The following is a 22,345-nucleotide window of genomic DNA, read 5'->3' as shown; positions in this document are numbered from 1 at the left end:
AGATGGTAACCCTGACAATTTGAAGAATGATTTGGAGGAGATCAGGTACAATCAGCTGTGACAAGGGATAAGGAAATAAATCAGGACAATTCTAAGAATTACTCCACTGTCCATCCCCAATTCCAACAAGGACTTCCAATTATACCTCTGCAACAAATCCTCAATGCGACTCTCCGTCTTTTATGAGCACATACGAATGTTCAATCAGGTTTTGAATATAGTTGAGTCTATTTAAGAAAGAAAATTCACTAATCAGGAATTAAAGGATAATGAAATTGCTAAGGAAAAAAATTAATTCATCAAATACCCATTCAAAATAAGGGGCAGGCTAAAAAAAAAATACTACTCTGGCATTAACAATACTGTCAGGATATATTGTTTAGTAAGAAATATAAAAGTAGTCAATGCCAAGAGTAAAACATACTTATTAAATAATGATAGAGATCCATAGGATCAAGAAGTGGCAATACACTTATGGTAGCTACAACAGCTTAAATGACGTAGTTACTAACTAAGTTATTTCAGCTTTTGAAATACTATCACAACCCTTTTCCAGTGTGTCCGGTCAAAATTTCTACATGAAACTAAGCCAAAAATATTATCGATCTTTGAGCGCAGAATCCAAAAGTTGATCTCTTTTTTTTTTCTAGATCCTTAGGGTTAAGAAATATTTGAGATGATAGTATTTGGGGATTATTATAGTTCAGAGACATTTTTCGTCATTAAAATGAATAATGAATAAGTAATGATGGTCTCAAGAAAAGTGTCGTTTTTCATCATTTTTCACCCTAAAAATGGAAATATGTCGAGTTCAGAAGAGAATACAGAATCAATAAAAACATTTTTATAATCATAAACCACCTTTTTAAATCAGCTTTATTCTTCAATTTTGTGATTGCCTTAATGAGGAAAAATGTTTCTGAACGATTTTTTTATTTTGTAAATTTAAAAAAAACAAAAAACGCAAACAGGGTTTTAGTACTTTTAAAAAAAAAAAAATTTACACTGGAACGTTATAATGTAAGAAATTTTAAGTGAGTAACATGGACCTATATTTTTTATTAAATAATATTATCATTGAGGGAGCTGTATTATTTTCTCTCTCAACTTGTTTACAAACTATTATAAGTAAAATACACTCATGCCCAAGGGCGTCCTAGAGCCTACCCAAAAATAAATTTGAATGGTTTTATCAACCTGAAAAAAAAGAAAAAAAATATGCTCATCGCAACTATGAATTTTTTTAGCCACAAAATTGTCAACCCCCCTAAAATGGAGGATTCCAAGAATATGGTACGTATGACCGTTATAGGGTTAAAATTCAGATAATAACTTATATAATATGTATCCCTGGTTCATTCAAAAGTGTTTTTTTATAGACCGATAATACTCCAACCCGTCTGGGTAATTTGATATAGTGATGTAGTTGTCAAGAGCATTTTTTAAGGTTTTTGCATCGCCTGGCTAAGATTCAGTGTTGAAGAGAACAAACATGGGTTCTATGGATATCATAGGTTGCAGTTCAAAGAGAGGCTCCCCTTCAGGATTGCTGCCCTTATTTTGTAATAATTTGAGACACACCTAATAAAATATCGCTTGAATGTAAAAACTAAATGATAACGGAAACTTACAGGGTTCAGAAGCAAAACGTGGACTGAATGACTGATTTTAGAAAAAAGTCAATAATTTTGAAATTTTTTTAACAAAACTTTGAGACACGACCTTTGTGAACATGTTCACTCAATATGGCCGCTCTCAGCAGCAATCACAGCCTACACACGACGACAGAAAGCTTTGCAGGAGTTGATGATGAACTTGTCGGACAAGTTGTTCTACATGATGGCCATATGTTGTTGGCGCAGAACTTCTGGCATTTGGTCAATGTTTGTGAGGGTGCACTATCTTGGATTCACACACAGTTGTACTCTGGGTAGGTAGCCTTGAGCCATGGTAGTATGGTGAACCTCAGCACCTTGTAGTATGCATCCTGGCCGATTTTCTCCCCAGCCTTAAACAAGAAGGGAGGCATCTCCTTGCCGTCGGAGGCCATTACCCCCAGGACCATTGTTTGGGCTGGATATTTTGTACAGAACACCCCCTTGACCTCCTCTGGTGATCTTTCGAGCCAACGGTCGTTCGAACGCTTGTAGACCTCGTCTACTGTGAAAACCTTCTCTTCAGATAATTTTTTTACTTTGGATCCATTTGCCTTGATCCACACACGAACTTTCTTGCAACTCTAGAGTCTCCTTTCCTTCAGAGTGTCCGTCTACAGTTGGCGTGGGGTCCTTGTGTAAGAGGACAACCCCAGGTCCTCCTTCACAGCCATCCTGATTGTCCCCTCGTCCACGTCAAACTCGTTAGAGAGGAAATTCATGGATTTTGTGGGGTCTTCCTTGATCTTCCTACTTCAGATCCCCCAGAAACCCGGAATCCCTTTTCTAGTTGTTCCTACCACTTCCTTCTTTCCTTGAGAGGTCTTTTTCATCCTTTTTCATCTTGGCCCCCTTGAAAATGAGGTTCCTGGAGCACTTCACAATGCCCATAATCTCTGCCACCTCAATTTTGGCATCCAGCAGGTCTAAGATCCTCTGCCATTTTGCTTCTTCCTCACTCATAATGAAAGATTTGAGATTTTGAGATTTACTTATGCAGAAAGGACAGGAGATTCGGAATATGCAGGGGAAAATCACAAAACCTTTCTATTTTAATTACATAATTAGCATTTATTAACAGTTTCCAAACCCTGTATATTGACTAGAGTTCATTCATACTTTTGTCCCTTTTTGTTTGTATTCCTCTCTCATTGGCCTTGTACACGTTGTTCCCTTATTTTTGTAACGCAGCCTTTCTCCGAAAAAAGTAAGAGCATGGGAGCAGTTAGCCAATTCTGAGCCAGTTCTTCCCAATTATGGAATTATCTGTATGTATATAAAATACAGTTTATGTTGTCCTTTATGGGTGCCCGCACCGTTGAACCTAGGGAGTTGAAACTTTATCTTCTATAACCAAAACCCAATTTTTTTTTTTTGGAGCTCAAGGAGACTAGACAAGGGGTTGAGTAATAACTGAAAAAGTGACTGGCGGCCGGATATTTGGCGTGGTAAATCCCTAGGACATCTTCTTTTGTTTCTGCAAGCCAGCGATCGTTTCAGCGCTTCCAGAATTGATCAAATTTGAAAATCTTCTTGTCCAAGAATTTTTTGAAAATTGAGCCATTTGTTTAGATCCATGTGAACATTTTCTGGAACCTATCGAGCCTCCTGGCTTTCATGCCCTCTATCAGAAGGTGGCATGGGGTTTTTGTCAAAGAAACAAATCCAAAGTTGTACTTTATAGCCCTCCTGATGGTCCTAGGAGCCACAGAGAAGTCGTTGGCGAGGGGATTCATTGACTTAGTTTTTATATTCTCCTCCAAATTAAGAACTTCGTATCCCTCATTAAATATGCCCTCCAATTTCAGATATCTTGGAGAAGTTTTCTCCATTTTTTTTTCATCTTGGCCAACTTAAAAACTAGGTTGCTAGAACAGTTATGATTATTATAGTTTGTTTATGTAAAAAAGACGGTGGGAACAGAATATCAAAAAACTATCACTAAACCTTTTCATATAAATGAGAAAATATACATTAACTAACAATCCACGTTTTGCTGCCCTACCCTGTATAATTAATATATATATTTAATCTTATTTGTCTATCTAACGTATTAAATTACAAACGTTTTAATAATATTTAAGTTATCTTCAATTTTTTTTCAAATGTTTTTAGTTGCATTTTGGAAAATGCCTTTCGGAACCATCAATACCTAACATGTATACGTAAATTAAAATCCCTTTGTGGGAATATAATTAGTATTGAATAATTAATTACCGAATAATCACGCTTTAGTCATTACGATTTGCTTATATAGGCATTGAAACTCTAAATAATAATAATGCGAGCAGGAACCATTTATTTCAAAATTCTTATCAAACAAAAGAAAAGAGAGTTAATTGCTTTTATACAGAAGAGAGAAGCAAAAGTGATCAAAAAGGTGTTGAATAATAACTTTAGTTATTCCACTACTAGATTGAATAAATTCGTTCAACTTTTGGAGGTAAATATTCTGCTCATCCGCTGATTAGTGGACTAAGAACAAATCAGCGTATTAGTGATTACCAGAATACCAAAATTATAAGAACACTAATCCTATCATTACTTCTTACTTACTAAGAGCTAGATCTACAGGTCTTTGAAGATTTGATATTTGAGTTTAGAGTTATAGTAACGCTTTGAGCTTACTTTTAATGGGTTTACCAGAATCCAATTTTTTAATATATGGATTTATAAACCCGTTGTTTCTGTCATGTCGCCCTCTTACCGCTACTTCCACGAGGTCAAGTGAGGAATTTCTCCATTGTTAGGAATTTCTGACCTTGACAGATACTTTGGTAATCTGTGGGTCATTTGACAGACCTTTCACTAAAATAATTTAATTAGTGGATTAATGTTAGCAGATTAGCGATAGTGGTCCATTAATCTACAATATTAGGGGAATTAACGATAGTGGAACTGCCAAAAAAAATGATGAGACTAACGAAAAATTAGCAAGTGCCCGCTTCTGTAAGCAATATACAGCAATACCCAGTTTATTCTAAATTTCACTATATTAGAGTTATTCATTTAATGGTTTATTAATAATAAAAGCCACTAACTATCTATAAAGTAATAATAATGTTACTTTATAGCCCTGACGGTCTTAAACAGTCTGGTATAACCAATTACCAAGACTGTCTATATTACTAATATTGGCAAAACTCAATCTTAGACAAATAATTATTAATTTCAGAATAAACAAATATTTTCTAACATCCAAAAAAAAATTCATTTGAGTTTCAAGGAATTGAAACAAAATTATCTGATAAAGACACCCGAAGCTTTAAAATTGTTTCAACAATACTTAAAAACAAAAAGGGATATCAGAACTTTTTTTTTTGAGTCAGTCATTTTGGTTCACTATATAATTCGAGATAAATAATTTCTCCGGATATGCGCCTATGAAATGAGACTTTTTTTTTAAATTGAACGTTTATTGTGAAAAAATGTTTTCAAATTTAATTTTCAAAGTATGCACCTTCGCTAGTCACACATTTTCCCTATTTTTTAGGCAATTTATGGATGCCTTTCCAAAAAAACTTGTTCGTCTTTGGCTGTACAAAAGCCATCGATCCATTTTTGGATAATCAAAGCGAAAATCATTGAGTGTGCGACACATCGATGCAAACAAGTGGTAATCAGAATGCACCAGGTGAGTATGCCACATGACAAAGAGGCTCCCAGTTGTACGATTCAACAAGCTGGTGGGTGGCTATAGAGCGATGCGATGATGCGTTGTCATCATGGAAATTTACCTTGTGTTACCTGGCTTCATATTTTGGGCGTTTTTGGGGTATAGCTTGGTTCAAATCGGTCAATTGTTCTTAGTAGAGATCACCATTAACGGTTAAATTGGGTTGTAGGAGGTCAAACTATATGACACCACTTACAATTCGGCGTCTTCAAACTTTTTCGGTGGCCGGTCGCACTCTTCATTTCTCACGTCAAAATCACCGCTTTGGAATTTTCCAAACCCCCTGAAGCACTATGCTCTACCTAGAGCATGTCCAACGTACGCTCCACAAGCATTTGATAGGCTTGAGAAATGTTTTTCTCCATTGGTAAAAATAAATCAATGATGTCCGCACCTCGCAGTTTGTAGGTACAAAATTAGTCTTTTTTACGAGCGAAAAAATTGCGTTGATAAATGAAACTATACAAAAAATGAATTAAATATTGTTGAAACACGTCGAAATAAGCATTTAGATTTTTGAACCGGTTTATAATGTCTAACTGGCGACACCTAGGGACCAATACCCGAAAGCCTCATTTCAAAGGCCAATATACCTAGTAGATCCGTGTTCCTCAAACTTTTTACAATGTAACCACCTATAAAATATCAAATGTCAATGTACTAAGGTTAATAGATATACAAGGTTAGACCATCATGTAATCGAGCTTGCCACAATTCTGACCAAATGGAATATACAATAGAGAAGGCTTAACTTCTTTGTTACTTTTTTTTTTACTCCAAGTACACAAGAACTCGCGTACCACAGTTTGAGAACCAAGGACCTACAGTGAGCAGTACCGGCTTTAGAACATGTAGGCCGATCAAAATATAAGATGTGTAGTGTTTTTTCATTGTAGCAGTTCATGTAAATGGTATCTTAAGGATACAGGGCTCAATCACTCGTCTGTATACCTTCTTAAAATTGGCACTGGGTGTCGAACCAAACTAAGAAACAGCAGAACAATATTTTGTACTTGTATAGACTCTAAGATTCCTAAAGCGTTTGGAGTCCTAATGAAATAAAGATGGATGCGACTATGTTGTGAGCAAGTGTGATGATTCATTAATATGTGTATTGAAGTTAAAAAAAAACTTTTTTCTTTGACTATCCCCATCTTTTATTATATAATTATATTATTTATAATAATAACAGCAAAATTTAGCAGGGATGACAAAGGTCAATCAGATATATCCAATAAGAAAAAAACCAAACATGGTTTGACAATCAGCATAAAGTATGAAATTATGTAAATATATAATAATTATATTTATGTATATAAATTTTACTAACATTTTTTTATTAAAAAAAAGCAAACATCAGATTAACTTTTTTACAAAGTAGCTTTACTTTAAAAAAAAAATGGGTTTGAATAAATAATTTTTGAGTTTTTGAATCCCATAGAAGTTTATTTTTTCTAATTCTTCTTCAAATATTTTATAAAACTTTTCCCATCCTTTATTTATGTATATCATCGATGCCTTGCTTTTTTATTGGAACTTTTCTTCCTGGTGACGGAAGCCTTGCTATCATTGACATTATCATCAGAGTCACTATTTATCTGTGAGTCACTTTCATCACTTCTACTATCTTTGTCACCATGGGAGTCCGGAATTCCACTCACAGCCTAGAAAGAAAAAATGTAAGATGTTAGATCACGTTACAACTCAATCATCTCAATTATTAAGACAAGAATGGACACTTGGTTGAGCGCAAAACCTCCGCTTAAAATAAAAATTGAATTATGTATTTTAATTTGTTCAAAAATTATGGTCGATTATGCATTTTAAACATTTTTTGCTACCTTGATCTCTCAAAATGTAATGGCCTCTTACTGTGATCATATATAATCTTCGTATCAAGTTTAAGCATAATCGATTTCTAACTTTTCCCGTAATCCTGGTGACTTAACAAACAAAGGCAAAAACCTAACCTCCGTTCAACCTCGTTGGTGGAGGTAATAAAATAGGATTTACATTATATACTTTTTTTTCCACAACAAAATTAAAGTTTAATAAGTTTCGTTACGCTAACTGATAGCTTTTCAGTTATGTTTTTCATCCAAAAATCTACTTTCCTACTTGCTATGTCATGGGTTGATGACATGATGTGATCATTTGAATAATATAATTGAAACTAAAATCTCTTCTTAGATTTATTCTATAATAGGGCTTATCTGGAATTTAAAAAGTTCTTGGCTATCCAAAATTTCAAATATAAGAGCTTCATTGATGATAACATGTTTTATAAGAAATCTATTAAGGAAATATTTTTTCCTCAGGCAAAACATAATACATGTATCTAATTACTTAATAACAAGATATGATGCAATGCCATTTTGTTTAGAACAAAAAGATATGTTTAGTAATTTTTTTCATAAATCGTATCAGTATGCTGTGAGTAAGTGGAACTATTTCTTTTTGTAGTGATAACATGTTAGATCAGAAAGGGAAAGCAAAGATGCACGGAGATTTTGAACGAAAAATTGATGAACGAATTCCAAAAATGCCTACCATGTGACAATAATAGAGAAGATCATCATGATTCAGAAAGGAAATAATAAAAGAAGTGAGTATTGATCCAGAATAGGTGATAACCCATTTAAAATTTGATTTGGCAGCCAAATAAATGCAAAAAAAATATATGTTAAATATAATAATAAAAACACAAGTATGATTATATAAAATACAGTGTGGTCTACGATAAGTTTTCCTAAGAGACTCTACATAATCAGTTTACACAATCAGTGTAGAACCAATGTTTCACAATAAAATTATTTAATTACTACTGCAGTTACAGAGTACTGTTAAAATAAAATATGTTTATCGGACAATTTTTTTTTGTTTAGGGCTGAGATATCATTATGTAATATGTAATCATTTCGGATACGACTGCATAATTTACAAAAGTATTAAGACAAAACCGCTCAAATAAATTAGAAATATAAATATACTTAAGGGTTTCAATATATGTTTAGCCTTATAATGCATTTTCACGGAAGTCATAAATTGGATCATAATTAAAGGAGACGCTACCTTAGGGCCTCAAAGTTCATATTTTTACTACATCAAATGGACAATTTTGTCAATAAATCTTTATTAAATCTCCATCAAATGAATTTAACAATGAAGAAAGACTCTATACTTGTATTGAATACTAGTTAATGCCAATGATAAACACTGATATTTATACTAAATTAAAGTAATATGTACTAAACATCCCTAAAAATGGCTTGATTTGTACAAAAATAAATAAATACTCATCATCGATTAGGGACAAGAAAAGTAGGATAATGAGAGAAAAATATATTATTCTTTCGATTGTAAATCATTTCTTTTATAAAGAAAATTATATCTTTATAAAAATTAAATTGTTTGAGTCTCTGAACAGACTATATATGTAATTTTTGTTTATCAAACATTATATCATACAATGTGTTGTATTTAAGACACTCAATCAAAGAAAATCTTGAGTTTTTTTATATACATATTTGAAATAATATAGCCGGTAAAGTGATATATTATTATTTTGATTCCAAATTTTTTCTTATTATGGTAATATTTCTAAAGTCCTTGTACGTTCATATTTATGGATAAATAAGTTTATAATTATAGTCAAAACATGTACTGAATACTCAAAGATATATTTTATTTAGAACATAAATAATAATAATATCGAAGATCTACCGATGTGGAACCATGTACAATAGATCGTTTTCACATGATATCAGCATCTCTGAAGTTGGCCATTTTGGGGGCCGAAACAACCAAGTCTTATAATAATGAACTCCCTTCTTTCATTAATATTAAGGAAAATATTGAAATATTAGATGTCGAAATGGGAACATCAAATAAAAGGACTTCAACCTTACTGTCTATGAACATTTTATCCCTTTAATGCCTATTTTTATGATATAGATGACTCTAAAATATATTATTACATCGTTATACAATCTTATTTCCATAGTATAGACAATCAATTAACTATTTCAATGGAAAGAATAAGATATTTTTCTCCAATTATGCTACTTTTCTCATCCTTAATCAATCAACAACAAAAAAGTACAAATTTAGATATTTTAGAGGGATTTACAATACATATTACTTTGATTATATTCAAATAACAGTGATTATCACTTGCTTCATGTTGTATACAGTAAAAAGATGTGAAGTCATTTTTATTTATAAAGCAATTTGATGGAGTTTAATCAAAAATAATTTGGAATTTGTGTATTTTATGTAGAAAAAATATCAACTTTGAGCCCCAAAATTGAGTTTCCTTCAAGTATATTACAAATTATGACGTCAGTGCAACGCTCTATACACATTTGTCAATTAATACGTAATTATCTCGTGAAATGAGAGCTTTATCTACTAATAACTCCAGGACATAACTTGAACTTACAGCTATGGAAGTGATGGATGACTTCGAGAAGAGTCGTTCGCTCTCCTTAAACTTTCGATTTCTTTTATTTTCAATCTTTGAAGAGGTTTTATTACTATTACTACCCCCACCCGTGAGATATCGATCCCAACCCCGGATGATATTTCCGTACAAATGCGTGTCTTCCAGATATGAGCCCTCGAATGCGTAGATTTGACGTTCCAACTGTGCAAGAGTATCAGCTATTTCTGCTCTCCGTTTGACAAGCTCACTCAACTCTTGTCGAATGTCCACTAGGCCTTTGGATTGATTGCTCATATTTGCAAATGGAAGAGTTGAGTATTTAATTAATATACTATATAAAATAAAAATTCGGGTAAAAAACTGCGTTATTTTTAACTATTGCGTAAACTTTAAATAATAAATTTTCTCTCCCTGTACTGTTTGTTGTGACTGCTACAATAATAAATAATAGTGACGTCAATATCAGCTGAACCATAGTTATAGATATAGCTACGAATAATAGCTATCTGCTAAAAACCTGAATTATACATTCTGAAATATCATATTATTAGGATAAAATTAGGTATAATTTATACCTAAAGTTGATAATATTGTAGAGAAAAACGCTTGCAAGGAGAAGGGGGGGGAAATACATATGGTATCATTGTTTAAAATACTGATGTGATTATCATCTGCCTGCTTTATTATGATTTTTGAGGGTATAACGAAAGTATTTATTAGCAAAATGTTTAATAAAGATATATTACGTATAATTGACTTAGACTTTTTTTATCCGTTACAGTAGATTTTATAACGTCACACTTCATGAAATTGTAATTCATTATTAACCTTATTCTCAGAATAATAGCTAATGAAACGACAAAGTAGAGTATTTCGAAATATATTTGAAGTTCCAAGTTTAAAAAAGAAGGCTTAAATTGAATATAATCTACATAATAAAAAATATACCATCATACATTTATGTTAAACATACAAAAATTAAACAATTGGAATCATATAACTAATAACAACAAATTATACATACAGAATATTGAAATAATAGATTGATTCAAATAATATTTTCTTGTTCTGACACCGGAATCCAGTTAAATATGTCATAACTTTAGGTTGCAAAACACAAACGAGACGTGGAGATTAATCAAAAAGATAATCACCCTTTTCTTCATGTGGAAGTTGCTATATACAATTGTGCACTGGATAGATATATCTCTACCGATGAGATCTAACTAATTATTAATAATAAAGTAAAGGTCAAAATCATAAAATTAGACAATACTAATAAAAAAAATGTTAAAATAAATCCATCTTCCAAGATTTAAAGCAAAAGCTAATTATGTAGTAATGTCCGGCGATATTACTCCTTATTAAGAGCATCAAAAAAGACATTTTCCCCGTTATTTATGATTATATAACAACATACTATTATCATGAAGGATATACACAATTGCTAATTATAATGCTACACCCAATGTAACTACACCCGTTGTTGTGACCATTTAAGCAGTTGTTTTTGCCTTTTATCAGTTTTCTGAACATCATTTCTTGGAGCCTATCAACTATAGCTAAGCCTTAAGTGATAAAAAAAGTAATATTTGTTGACTATATAATATTGGAAAACCTAATTATCATACCCAAGTCTTGAAGTGAAGAAACTAGTGTCAGACAAACTAGTTGCGAACCATCCAAAGCTACTACTCCCATTGTTGTGACCATTTAAGCACTTGTTTTTGCCATTTAATGAGTTGTGTATCCTAACTCTTGATAATTTTAGCTAAAATAGAATCATATTTTACTGATTACTTGATCGTCATTTGGTGTGGATGACTCAAAAAATTTTTATATGTATTTCTATGAATGACATTAGTGCCAACATCCTCCATTAATTTAATGATGGTTCCTCGGGAAGGGATAGGTTTACCCATGTATTTCTACATAAATTTTTTTAACGTAGGATGATTAGCAATGGTTAAGGTTATATTACATGCAATAAGCATCTTTGTGAGATCAAAGTTAAAGTCTGACTTGATGTATTTCATCATTAACTTGATATGAGATGAGGATAATGAGTGGCGTGTAATACTAGACAGGGGACTAAGGGCACATTTATATCGACAAATTCAACAAACCATTTGTTCCTCATGCGGTAAGTATTTTCCAAATTCCTGGGCCTCCATTTTCAGAAATCCAGACAGAAGGCGACGTTATTTTAGGCATTTTATTCAGTTCTCTATCGACTATCAGCATCTAATATTATGTTAATATTGAATAATAAAGGCGGGAATGATAACGTTCTTGATTGATAGAAGAAGATGTGTATTATTTAATCAATGATGCCATAAGTATTTCTTCTCTTCTCCTCGCACGCTTTTCTATTCTTAACAAAACTATCACCCTTATTTATACCACGGACGTCTCTACTCAATGGTCACCTGACTGTAGTAGCGTGCTCCAGAAAGTGGTTGGCAGTCTTAAAAAGGAATATTAAGTTTTTATAACTAATATGATTAAGACGGATAATTGTTTTTATTAGACAATAACAGAGAATTCAAGTAATACATTAACATGTACATAATTAATTGGAGCCTGATTGAAGCTTAGAAATTCTTCTTGAAGAGGACTTGAAATTTTTAGCTGTATTCTGATTTGAAGTCCTTTTTCTGCTCCCTTGATGTACCCCATCATTTAGTTGACTGACCAAATTCTTGCCATCACATTGAAGAGAATTAGCGAAATCTTGCCGTGCAAATTACTCCATTTGTGACCTTGTCCGCAAACAATGGCATTCATAGCTTCAATAGCTGAATTAGAACTATCCAGAATTTCCCCCCGAAACGTAATTACAAAAGAAGCTCTTGGATTTTTGTTAAGAAGTGAATCCTTTTTTTCCTGACGTTGGTGATGAAGCTCAATAAAGAATGAGTGTAATGACAAGTAGGAAATAAGATATCGGTTGGAGTTGAGAGCCCTCTTCTACTCATAATTTTTATCGACTTAGCCAAGTTAACTTGTTCCTCTTCGGATTCAGCCATCAATCTTATGCCAATGTTAAATGGAGAGTCATTGCCAACCAAAAGAGATCTGTATGATGAACACTTCGTTTTCTTATTAAGAGAGAATGCGAGGTATTCAGCAACAAATATACAATGCATTACTTTTTCCAATGCTGCTCATTTTCTCTATGTCTGAAGGCTCCCAATCAATGGGAAGTATTTCAACTTTATTATCGTCTACATCAGCCATCACGTCCTTAATCTCAAAAGATAGTCATACAATTGAATTTTACGAGACACTTTACACTGATTTTCTTTTTTCTTCCTCCAATATCTGTCTAACACTAATATAATAATTAGCTCCGCTTACTTGTCTATACCACCTGAATCTACCCTCTATACTGTCAGACTGGAACATGATAAGCAATATAGTCGAAGTCCTTATTCTCACTATCCAGTAAGTATTGAGCAAGATCTGCTGCAGCCAAACAAGTATGCTTGGTTACCAAAACAGTTTATTTCGTGAGTTCTCTTTCACCACTATCTTCTCAAACAGTGAGTAAGTCGGTAAACTCTTAGAGGAAGGACAAACTAGCATGATTTTCTTATGTGATGGGTTTTCTAATATTGTCATTTTTCCTGAGCCCAACTGTTGGTGTCTTCACATTTAAGATGTTCCACATGGTCCGTACAAATTCAAGAAACTCAACTGTGGCCATGAACTCAAGTCTTTCACTGGAGTAAAACTTAAGGACTCCAATGGTTGATTCATGAAAAATAGAATAAGATAACTGTACGTTAGTCTTTTAGATTGCTGTCGGATGAAGAGACTTGAGAGTAAATTTATGAGCTTGTCTTACTTTATAGGTGGATTCCTTGTGATAAATCTCTTTAATGTGAGGAAATTGGGACGTAAAAACGTTTTGGCACCCAGAGAGTTCAGAGGGATATTGAAGTATTTTTGCCGCTGAAAACAGTTATAGATATTTTTGAAATTGTACACAGAATCGAAGAGGAGATGCACCTTGAGATAATTATTGTGATGATGAATTATTGATGTTTGCAGATGACCAGCACAAAGAAGCTGCGAGTAAAAGTTCCTTTTGGCTGGGTGGTTATCGACAGATAAGGTTACAACATTAAACAATAAATATGATGACTATATATTGACTAAAGATGAATTCGGCATTCAAATTTGCCACGGGGATAGGAGATACAACATCCATGTATTTTCCCCAGCAGACTTTATCATAAAGGTGAGGACAGTTTTAGTGGTTTGATTGTTCTCAGTTCCTAGAAACTTGCCTCTCACAAACTCCCCTCTTTGAGCAGAGTAGACCTCATCAATTATGAGAGTCACATTTCGTTCTCTTCTGTGCAGGGCTTTTATTCTGGTACTTAAATATGGTAAGGTTGAAACTGGCAAACCTGCCTCCACAGTTACAGCACTTGAAAGGGTACTAAGATGCTGGGGACATGGAATTGTGAGAATATTTGATCTATAAATTTGGTCGTAGAGGGCAGTACTGATATTTTGCCACAAAAGACAAACAGAAAGAAGGCCTCGCTTTTGGGTTCTGGAAGAGTAGTGTCAACTGCTCTATTAAAAATTCCAACTTTGATGTTTGGGGTGTCTCAAAGTCTTGGGATTCTTTGAATTTATACAACAAGCTCATAATGACTTCACATGTGTCATATTGAGTCAATTGCTGCTTTGATCCAAGATATGCAGCAATATTGATAGCTTCAGTCACTGAATTGATCTTATTCGATTTTAATCCAAGACAGGGAGAGACTGAAGTGTTGCTGATCCTCAGATGTCGTAGGAAAACTTTAAAGGTGAGGTTGTCCTCGATTTCCAAACTTGCTTTGATTTCTAGGCCCTTGCCCTCGGTAGCTTCAAGTTTTACGAATGACAATTTGGGTGCTTTTATAAGAAGAAATCCTTATGGCAATGTCTCTCGTGATAACTTATCAAACATATCAGTTGACGTATGCACTTCTTCCTCATTGACCATTTCAGACTCCAAGGCCTCTTGACGTTGGTGTTCAAGTTGGAGTCTTTGACTACTAGTGGAATCTCGAGTTGGCCTTGGTAGTGGTGATGAGAAGGAAAGGTAGCTCGGAGGCTTAAGGACGGCATTGCTTTGCTTTGGCCAAACTGAGGGGACAGCATCACTTTTCAAGCATCTGCAAGTCATAAATTAATAAATAATACATCAATTACGAGAAATTTGAGCTGCATTACCGACTACGAAGTTACTTTCTAAACTCCCGGCCTTTCCCATGTCGCTTGTCAACGGAAATAGTAATGAAGTCTTCCTCTTTAAAATGTTGGCAATATATCCTTGAATTTTCTGTTATTGTTTAAATAGTTTTTTTGGGTTTAAGATCCGTGATTGACCATGGTATTGCCCTTTCCCAGCATGACTGAAGATGAGGATTAGGGGGTACATTGAAACCAGAAAATTTGTGATTACTAATGTCAGGATTCTTGGGGGTACCGTCATACCCCTGTCTACATCCTGGGGCACAGCATTTCCATCCCATTCGTTTCCAAGAAGAATTAATTAAAAATCGCTATATAATTTATTGAAAACAATAACGTCGTCACACCAAAACTAAGTACATGTTCTTCTAAACAGTGAATAATTTTAATAATACACGGCAAAACATCCAGCCTCTTTATGGAGCCGGCTTTTGTCTCTTCTTCTGAAGAGTGCAGCCCAGATGCTTTGAGACGTCCATGATTATACTCAAGGTGGCGTGACTTAGTGCTGGGAATTGTGATTCCTTTTAGTGAACTGAATCAGTTAATGTCAATAAATTATAATTAGTTAAGATCCCCATACCTCACGTGGGCCGGGGTTTATATTTGGATATTACAAGAGGTAATTGATGCTCAAGGAAGCAGCGACGGTGGAATTAAATTTGCGCTTAGCACTTCACATGCACAACACGTGGGCCGGGGTGTATTTTAAGATATTACAATGATATCTTATAGGGAATCAGTTTTTTTTGAAAATTCGTTCTTTTAAAGATTCCGTTTTGTTGGTGTTTCAGTTCTTTTGTTAAATCAGTTCAGTTGGCGACTTTGCAGTAGTTCGTGTGTGCGAATTAGAGTGCACTCAAAGTATCAAGCTAATGAACAACCGTGCGATACTTGAATATATTCATATTTCATAATAACTCAAAAAAAAGAGCTCAATTTGATTGAAGTTCAGTGATATATTCTATATATGGGAAACTTACGGTATAAACAAACGAATCACTCATACAACTGAGTCGCTCCAGTACGTTCACTTAAAAGAGTCGTTCAGAAGATCGAATCGACACAACACTCGTGTGACTCACCACTGCAGCTTAGGATAAATTAATTAATAATATTTCATCTTTACTAATTAAGATATTTGTAAGTTAGTAATTATTATTATCTACACATATGCCATCGTGTTGTGTTGTCCCTGGGTGCTCGGGAAGAGGATCATATCGATTCCCGTCAAATAAAAGTATATGTCTTAAATGGCGGATTGCTCTGTGCAGAGAAGATGATAATGGTTCACTCTGGAGGCCATCACTAAACTCTGTATTATGTGGAAAACACTTCAAGCCAGAAGATTTCCGAGTGCCAAGGCAAACTCAAGCTTCTGGGCGAGGAAAAGTATATCGTCATTTGAAACAAGATGCAGTCCCATCTCTTTTTCCTTGGTCTAAAGTAAGTAAAAATAAAATAAGTTAATAAAATAATAATTTCAATAAGACACAATTTGAATAAAATATTTATATATTTATTCTCAGGCACTACATACATATGGAAGTAAAAAATAATATGCAATTATTGATCAATGTGACTGCTGACTCCCGACTTACTCATCCGCCATAATTATTTATTCATGAGAATTAGATGTACCTAGTTACTAAAAATTACATTATTTTGATCCTTTTAAGCTCATGAATGGGGATATATATAACTGTTACAGTCTGACTGATGTTTCAAATTGGATAGATTTCGGCACCAATTATAAGGATCTTGTTCATCTCAATTTATATTATTAATCGACATAATAATGTGGCAATATTTCATATTATTTGAATAAAACTTATTCTAATTCCAATTTCATTCTACTCCGTGTGTAAATACATTCGACTTTACTAACTCATGGCTCAATTAAATGTAATTACTTAAAATTATATTATTTTCATCCTTCTAGACTCATAAATTGGGGATATGAATAATCGATACAGTTTGTATGAAGTTTTCTATTCCTTTCTATTCTACATATAATATAATAATAACATATAAATACATAATCATCTTTATTAATTGATTACATTGTTATTGTAAGATCAAAGGTGGATATAATATTCCTTATTATTTTAATGAAACTTAAAAATAATAATGTACAAACCCGACTGCCCTCCCCACTCCCTCCCTAGCCTTTCCTCACAGCCCCACTTTGAAAACCATTGTCTTAAACAAATCCTCTGCTGGAACTTGGGGGCACAACGCACTCTGCGTATAAGGTAGCTGTGGCCCTGCTTGTATCTCATATAATTTCCTGGGGCCGAATTTTCTAGCGACTCCCCTTGTTTTAAATGCCTGTTACCAAACTGAGCCTTTATAAAAAAAGAACTGAAACCGTTGAAATGAAGGACCGGGACCGATAGAACCGCTGAACTTGAACCGGTCACAACTTTACAAATTTATGATTTTAAATGATTAGTTTAATAAAGTCTTTAAAGGTTAATTCAGAATTTTTTTAAATATTTCAAAAATTATACCAAAATTGAAGAGTTGCTTAAAATACCACGTGATGTTGATATAAAATTATAACTACGACAAATATTATAGTTTTATAACTGTACTAAGTTCATTTGAGTTGACCAAGTCGAATTTATTATCAGAAATGATGTTTTTGACCACAATCGGTTACGTGACTGGAGCTTGTGCTCCTCCAGATAGTATTAGAACTCATTGACAACGCTCATACTCTAATAGTAATGTTCACAAATTAAAAAAAATATGATAATGGAAGAGTCTTTTTGTAGTTGCTCCCTGAATAGGAGCTTTTTATTTGCTAAAGCTGTTATCATTATTCTCCTTCAAGAGAAAACACTTAGTTTAAAAAGTAATTACATTTTTTTTTCACCACCTTAGGTTTACCAAAGCACTATTCGAGGCATGTTCCCAAACATAATCACTAGTGCGTGAAAGACGGAAAGTAACACTAGGATTTGTTGCGGAGTTATAAGATTATGTCATTATTGGACTCTAAGTAGAATTGAGGATCGTCATCGGAACAATTCCGGCCTATATGTCCTTAGTATACAAGTAGTGGGATTTTTGTTCACTTCCAAATGGTTGCTTATAGCGGATCTAATAAAACGTCATAAGACCTAAGCCTTGAATCATGATGTATCCACATAGAAATTATTGAATCTCCATGATTGACGTAATGTATTTGTGTCTCCTTCCCTCGGATTCTCTTTTATTGTATTTTCTTGTATGTATTTATATTTGTAAAGTACTGCTTTTACCTTTTGATTAGTATAAATAGTTGTATATTGCATGGATATACCAGAGTAGGTTTTTGTGTTACTAAGAATATAGATGTTACTATAAATAAGCCTTGTCCATATTCCTCCACGCCTTTCCTTCTCCTCATTTCTCCGGTTCGTCATGGATCCCTCCTTTTAATAAATAACTGGAACCTCGTCACCTTCGTCAAGACACAACAATTGACAATGAGTTGTACTAATATTAATAATCTAACTTAGTAGTTCTTAAGCTATACTAGGCGCACACCTTGTGGCACAATAGCTCCATGTATTGGTAGGTTGAGGAATGTTATAATTATGATAAGCCTTTGATTTTTTGTATTCAATTTGATCATAAAATTAATATTACTGTTACTCCGAGATGCTGATTTTTTTAAGGAGCACTGTTCTAAATAAAAAAGGACATCAAATGACAATCGTCAAAAAAGGTTTTTTCTCTATAAAACACCACTTATTTTGTTTTAATCTTATTGGGTCACATTATTAATCAAGGTTGTCGGGAGATTAGATGTCGTTTTTGTTTTTTGTTTGGCTTCGTTTTTGAAAAAAAATCCAAAAATTAAAATTTTTGAAACTAATTTCAAAAATACATAGTTATTCACAGGAAATTAATTTTTTTGGATGAAAGATTCAAAAATTAAATTTAAATATTAAGCAAAAAATATCAAAATTCTAGACCTATTCACAAAAATTTCAAAAATTAAATTTTTTGCTCTGCTGCAAAAAATTTCTATTAAAAAATAAAAAATCCTTAATTTTTTTTTTTTTTGGGGGGTACGGCCCTTTAGCCCACCCCTTATTGACACTCCTGCAAATCCCTTACGAGGATTTAATTAAGAGATAAAATTTTATTTCACTTTTTGTATGATTGACTTATTAAAAATATTATAGGCAGGGAATGTACCCGGGGCCACAGGTCAAAAAATTGAATTAAACTTGAACAAGTTTGTTTTATTTAATTACTTTTAGTAATGATTTCGAAAAATATTTACATTATTTGTAGTATGAAACTATCTTCGATTTTTTGCAGATATATGTTTGATGATCGAATTGACAAAGGAGCTGTATTTGTACATTTTAATTATTCTTTGCTATTTAGTTGGGTTTTGACAAATTTAAAAAATTAAAATCCCCCTACAGATCCTAGTATTATTTGAATTAATTCATTATAAGTATTCTCAAGATCTGCTATTTTTTTGTTTTTTTTAATATCTAAAATACATTAAAATATAGTATAAAAGTGCTTTATTAAAAGAATAATAATTTCTTACAATCCCACATATTTTAAATAATATATTTTATGCATAAAGGATTTGTAACAATTAAAAAAATAAGTATAATGAAACTGATATAATCAAATTTATTATTTTTAAAATTCCTCTCCCATTTTATTATTTGAATAATTATTAGTGATTTCTCCAAACATTCCATCTCGATCATCCTTAAAAATGTTCTATCAGAATTTCTTCTTCTCAAGGTCCAATTTCATACATACCTAATACTTGTATACAGTAATAACTTGAGAGTTGAGTGCCCCAACATAAGAGTCTTGAGATACGAGCTGAATTCTTAGAAAAAATTATTGACATACTAACTGGTAAAGAGGAGCTGGTGACAGGACGCAAGAGCCCCTCCAAGTGGGATTTTTTAAGTTATTTATTAAAGGATACATTTAGTGTTGTGTCGTACCTTATTTAAAAAAGAAAAATACAGCCCCTTCCAGTTAAGTCTCGGTGTGGTCCAATTCAATTCTGAATATATAAGTACTAAAAATTATAAAGTTCGGTCCAGTCCAGTTATAGGACTGTTCCTTCAGACTGTCAGTACTAAAACTGATCAAAAAGAAAAAAGAAATTTGGCAGATGTCATCAAGGACCGAACTTTATAAGTTTTAGGACTTAACTGGACTGGACGGGACTCTAGTCTTCAATACTAAATAAGTACTGATACAAAACTAGTTGTAATACTTACAGCCCTAAGGATTGACGGTCTTAAGGATCCGTCTCAAGGACTGATAAGACCGGTCCTAAGACTGAACTGGACCGAATAAATAAGGATAGACACAAAACTAGAATCATTTGCTTTGACCTACGAGCTCCGTCCAGGAACGAATTAAACTCGTACATCAAGGTGTTACTGTAAATATAGTTATTTTTTTCTCTTTTGTGAGTATAATAGACTATAGGTATATTAAAAACATAATATAATATATATATATATATATATAGGTAATCTCAGAATCAATTTCTTCCTAGCGTGGGAAAGTTGAAATTATTATCAAAAATATATCATCATACATCTATTAAGGAATACATTTTATTAGCTAATTAACATAATTAGTCTTAAATTTTAAGTAATAATATCGTTTATCTTTTATTTGTACTCTACTTTTACACATTAATATAATATTATCTTTTATGCATAGAAATCAGAGAGTATATTCCTGTCGTTGAATAATGAAATACGTAATAACTTTACAAAAATATTATGTAAATTCTAAGAAAAATGTGAAATAAATTTTCTGGGTCGGATCCATTATATCGATGATATGCTGTACGATTTTATAGCTAGAGTTGTCTGACTAATTGTTTGCAAATATTTACATATTATGATTCCTGTATCAGGGTCCTTTGGGCCTTAAAATATTATTTCTTGTTCGAAACGTTTTCTTATTTTAGATTTCAAAAGGTCTGTTTTGAAAATTGACTATTATGTTAGCTATAAATTTTATGCAGGCTTGGACCCGATCCTAAGTTTTCAGTTCACGTACTCGTATGAAAAAATATAGTTCCAGCTGTCTATGGTACCCATGGCTAGGGTTTCCAACCGTCCCTTGAAAAACGAAATCGTTACCCGTCCCGTACTTTGTCCCGTCATACTGTGAGTTTTAAAAATTGGTCAGTAAAATGCTACTGGAAAATGAATAACAGTGCGCTTTATATGAAATTTTACGGTAAATGTGTTCCTAAACACTGTCCTACTCTGGGACCCATGAGTATATTCACACACGTATGACACAGAATACGTTAATCCCATTGGCCAAGGAAGTACTGTTGTGTGCGCAGAAGTTGGATAAAAAAACTAAGCAGCATGGCCCATGGGTGACATTGACTCAGACACTGACACTGCTCTACCGTGGTCCAGCTTCAAACAGCCATTCAACTCGCCCTCCTCCAAAAAAATGATAAGGATGGAAAAAAGAAAATATAGGAAAGAATGGGAGAAAGCTAACACTTGGGTAGAAAATGTTCGTGAAAACATGTATAAAGCGAACTGCACAGTGGTTTGTAAAACTTTTTCTGTAACCCATGGTAGGCTGACGCACCTCAAGCAACATGCTTCCAGTAGTGAACACACGCAAGGCATAAGGGACAACAAAACTAGAGAAACCCTAGACCAATTTGTTGTCTGCCGTCCCTGTCATTGAGGTGGTTGCCTACGGGTTATAGCTACAAAGAATTGTTGACATAATTATAAATATGTACTTTTTTTTATATTCATATATAAGACTTCATTTTTTGTAAATATACAACGCTCTCTTATAGATGATTAATTCGAAAAAGATCACCCAATGAATCCGATATATATTTTATTTAACCATATAATAATCGATATCCACTCTGAAAAATCAATAACGATCGGGTTCTAAGTATGTAAAAAACGTGATTTAACTTTTTTCAGCATCATAAATTATGATTCCTTCTGTAACAATAATTATACTATTTGGAAAAATCCTTTAGTATTTTCACTAAAATTCCTTGTACAATGTCATTTGCAACTGAAACCACAAAGACTCTAGGAGTTTATTCATTGTCCATCTCTATTTAAACACATGCCATTTGCAAATCCGTTCCATTGTCGAACACATGCTGTTAAATATACTTCAAGGAAATTCCTAATTATAGAAAGTATTCAATCATTATATATTAATATATCATAACCTACTATTAGTAAGTTTAACTTTATTAATTTATGTTAAATAATTTTACTGAGAATTTTATGCTCTCAGTCAAAATTGTAA

The 22,345-nt window shown here is 33.1% G+C and overlaps 1 protein-coding gene and 1 long non-coding RNA gene across 2 annotated transcripts; one reads left to right on the top strand and one right to left on the bottom strand.

Moving 5' to 3' along the window:
- Positions 1-6,613: 6,613 nt before the first annotated feature.
- Eaf6 (chromatin modification-related protein EAF6/MEAF6) lies at positions 6,614-10,217 on the bottom strand. The gene is made up of 2 exons (XM_040719687.2): positions 9,773-10,217; positions 6,614-6,995 (listed from the first exon to the last, which is right to left on the bottom strand). The coding sequence occupies exons 1-2, from the start codon at positions 10,067-10,069 to the stop codon at positions 6,840-6,842; spliced, it is 453 nt and encodes a 150-aa protein (XP_040575621.1). The 5' UTR covers positions 10,070-10,217; the 3' UTR covers positions 6,614-6,839.
- A 5,599-nt stretch (positions 10,218-15,816) lies between these two features.
- LOC121124203 (uncharacterized) lies at positions 15,817-16,880 on the top strand. The gene is made up of 2 exons (XR_005866252.1): positions 15,817-16,480; positions 16,564-16,880. It is a non-coding gene; the product is annotated as an uncharacterized lncRNA (long non-coding RNA).
- The last annotated feature ends 5,465 nt before the right edge of the window (positions 16,881-22,345 follow it).

The sequence above is a fragment of the Lepeophtheirus salmonis genome, chromosome 9 (assembly GCF_016086655.4).
Source record: "Lepeophtheirus salmonis chromosome 9, UVic_Lsal_1.4, whole genome shotgun sequence".
NCBI lineage: Eukaryota > Metazoa > Arthropoda > Copepoda > Siphonostomatoida > Caligidae > Lepeophtheirus > Lepeophtheirus salmonis.
Note: the sequence above shows the minus strand (reverse complement) of the source record. Positions and strands in the feature narration are given on the sequence as shown.

Bases quoted from the DNA above. Each gene is read 5' to 3' on its own strand.
- Eaf6 (XM_040719687.2), bottom strand. From the start codon at position 10,069: ATGAGCAATCAATCCAAAGGCCTAGTGGACATTCGACAAGAGTTGAGT. The intron at 6,996-9,772 runs GTAAGTTCAAGT...TTTTCTTTCTAG, and splicing joins CATCCATCACTTCCATAGCT to GCTGTGAGTGGAATTCCGGA.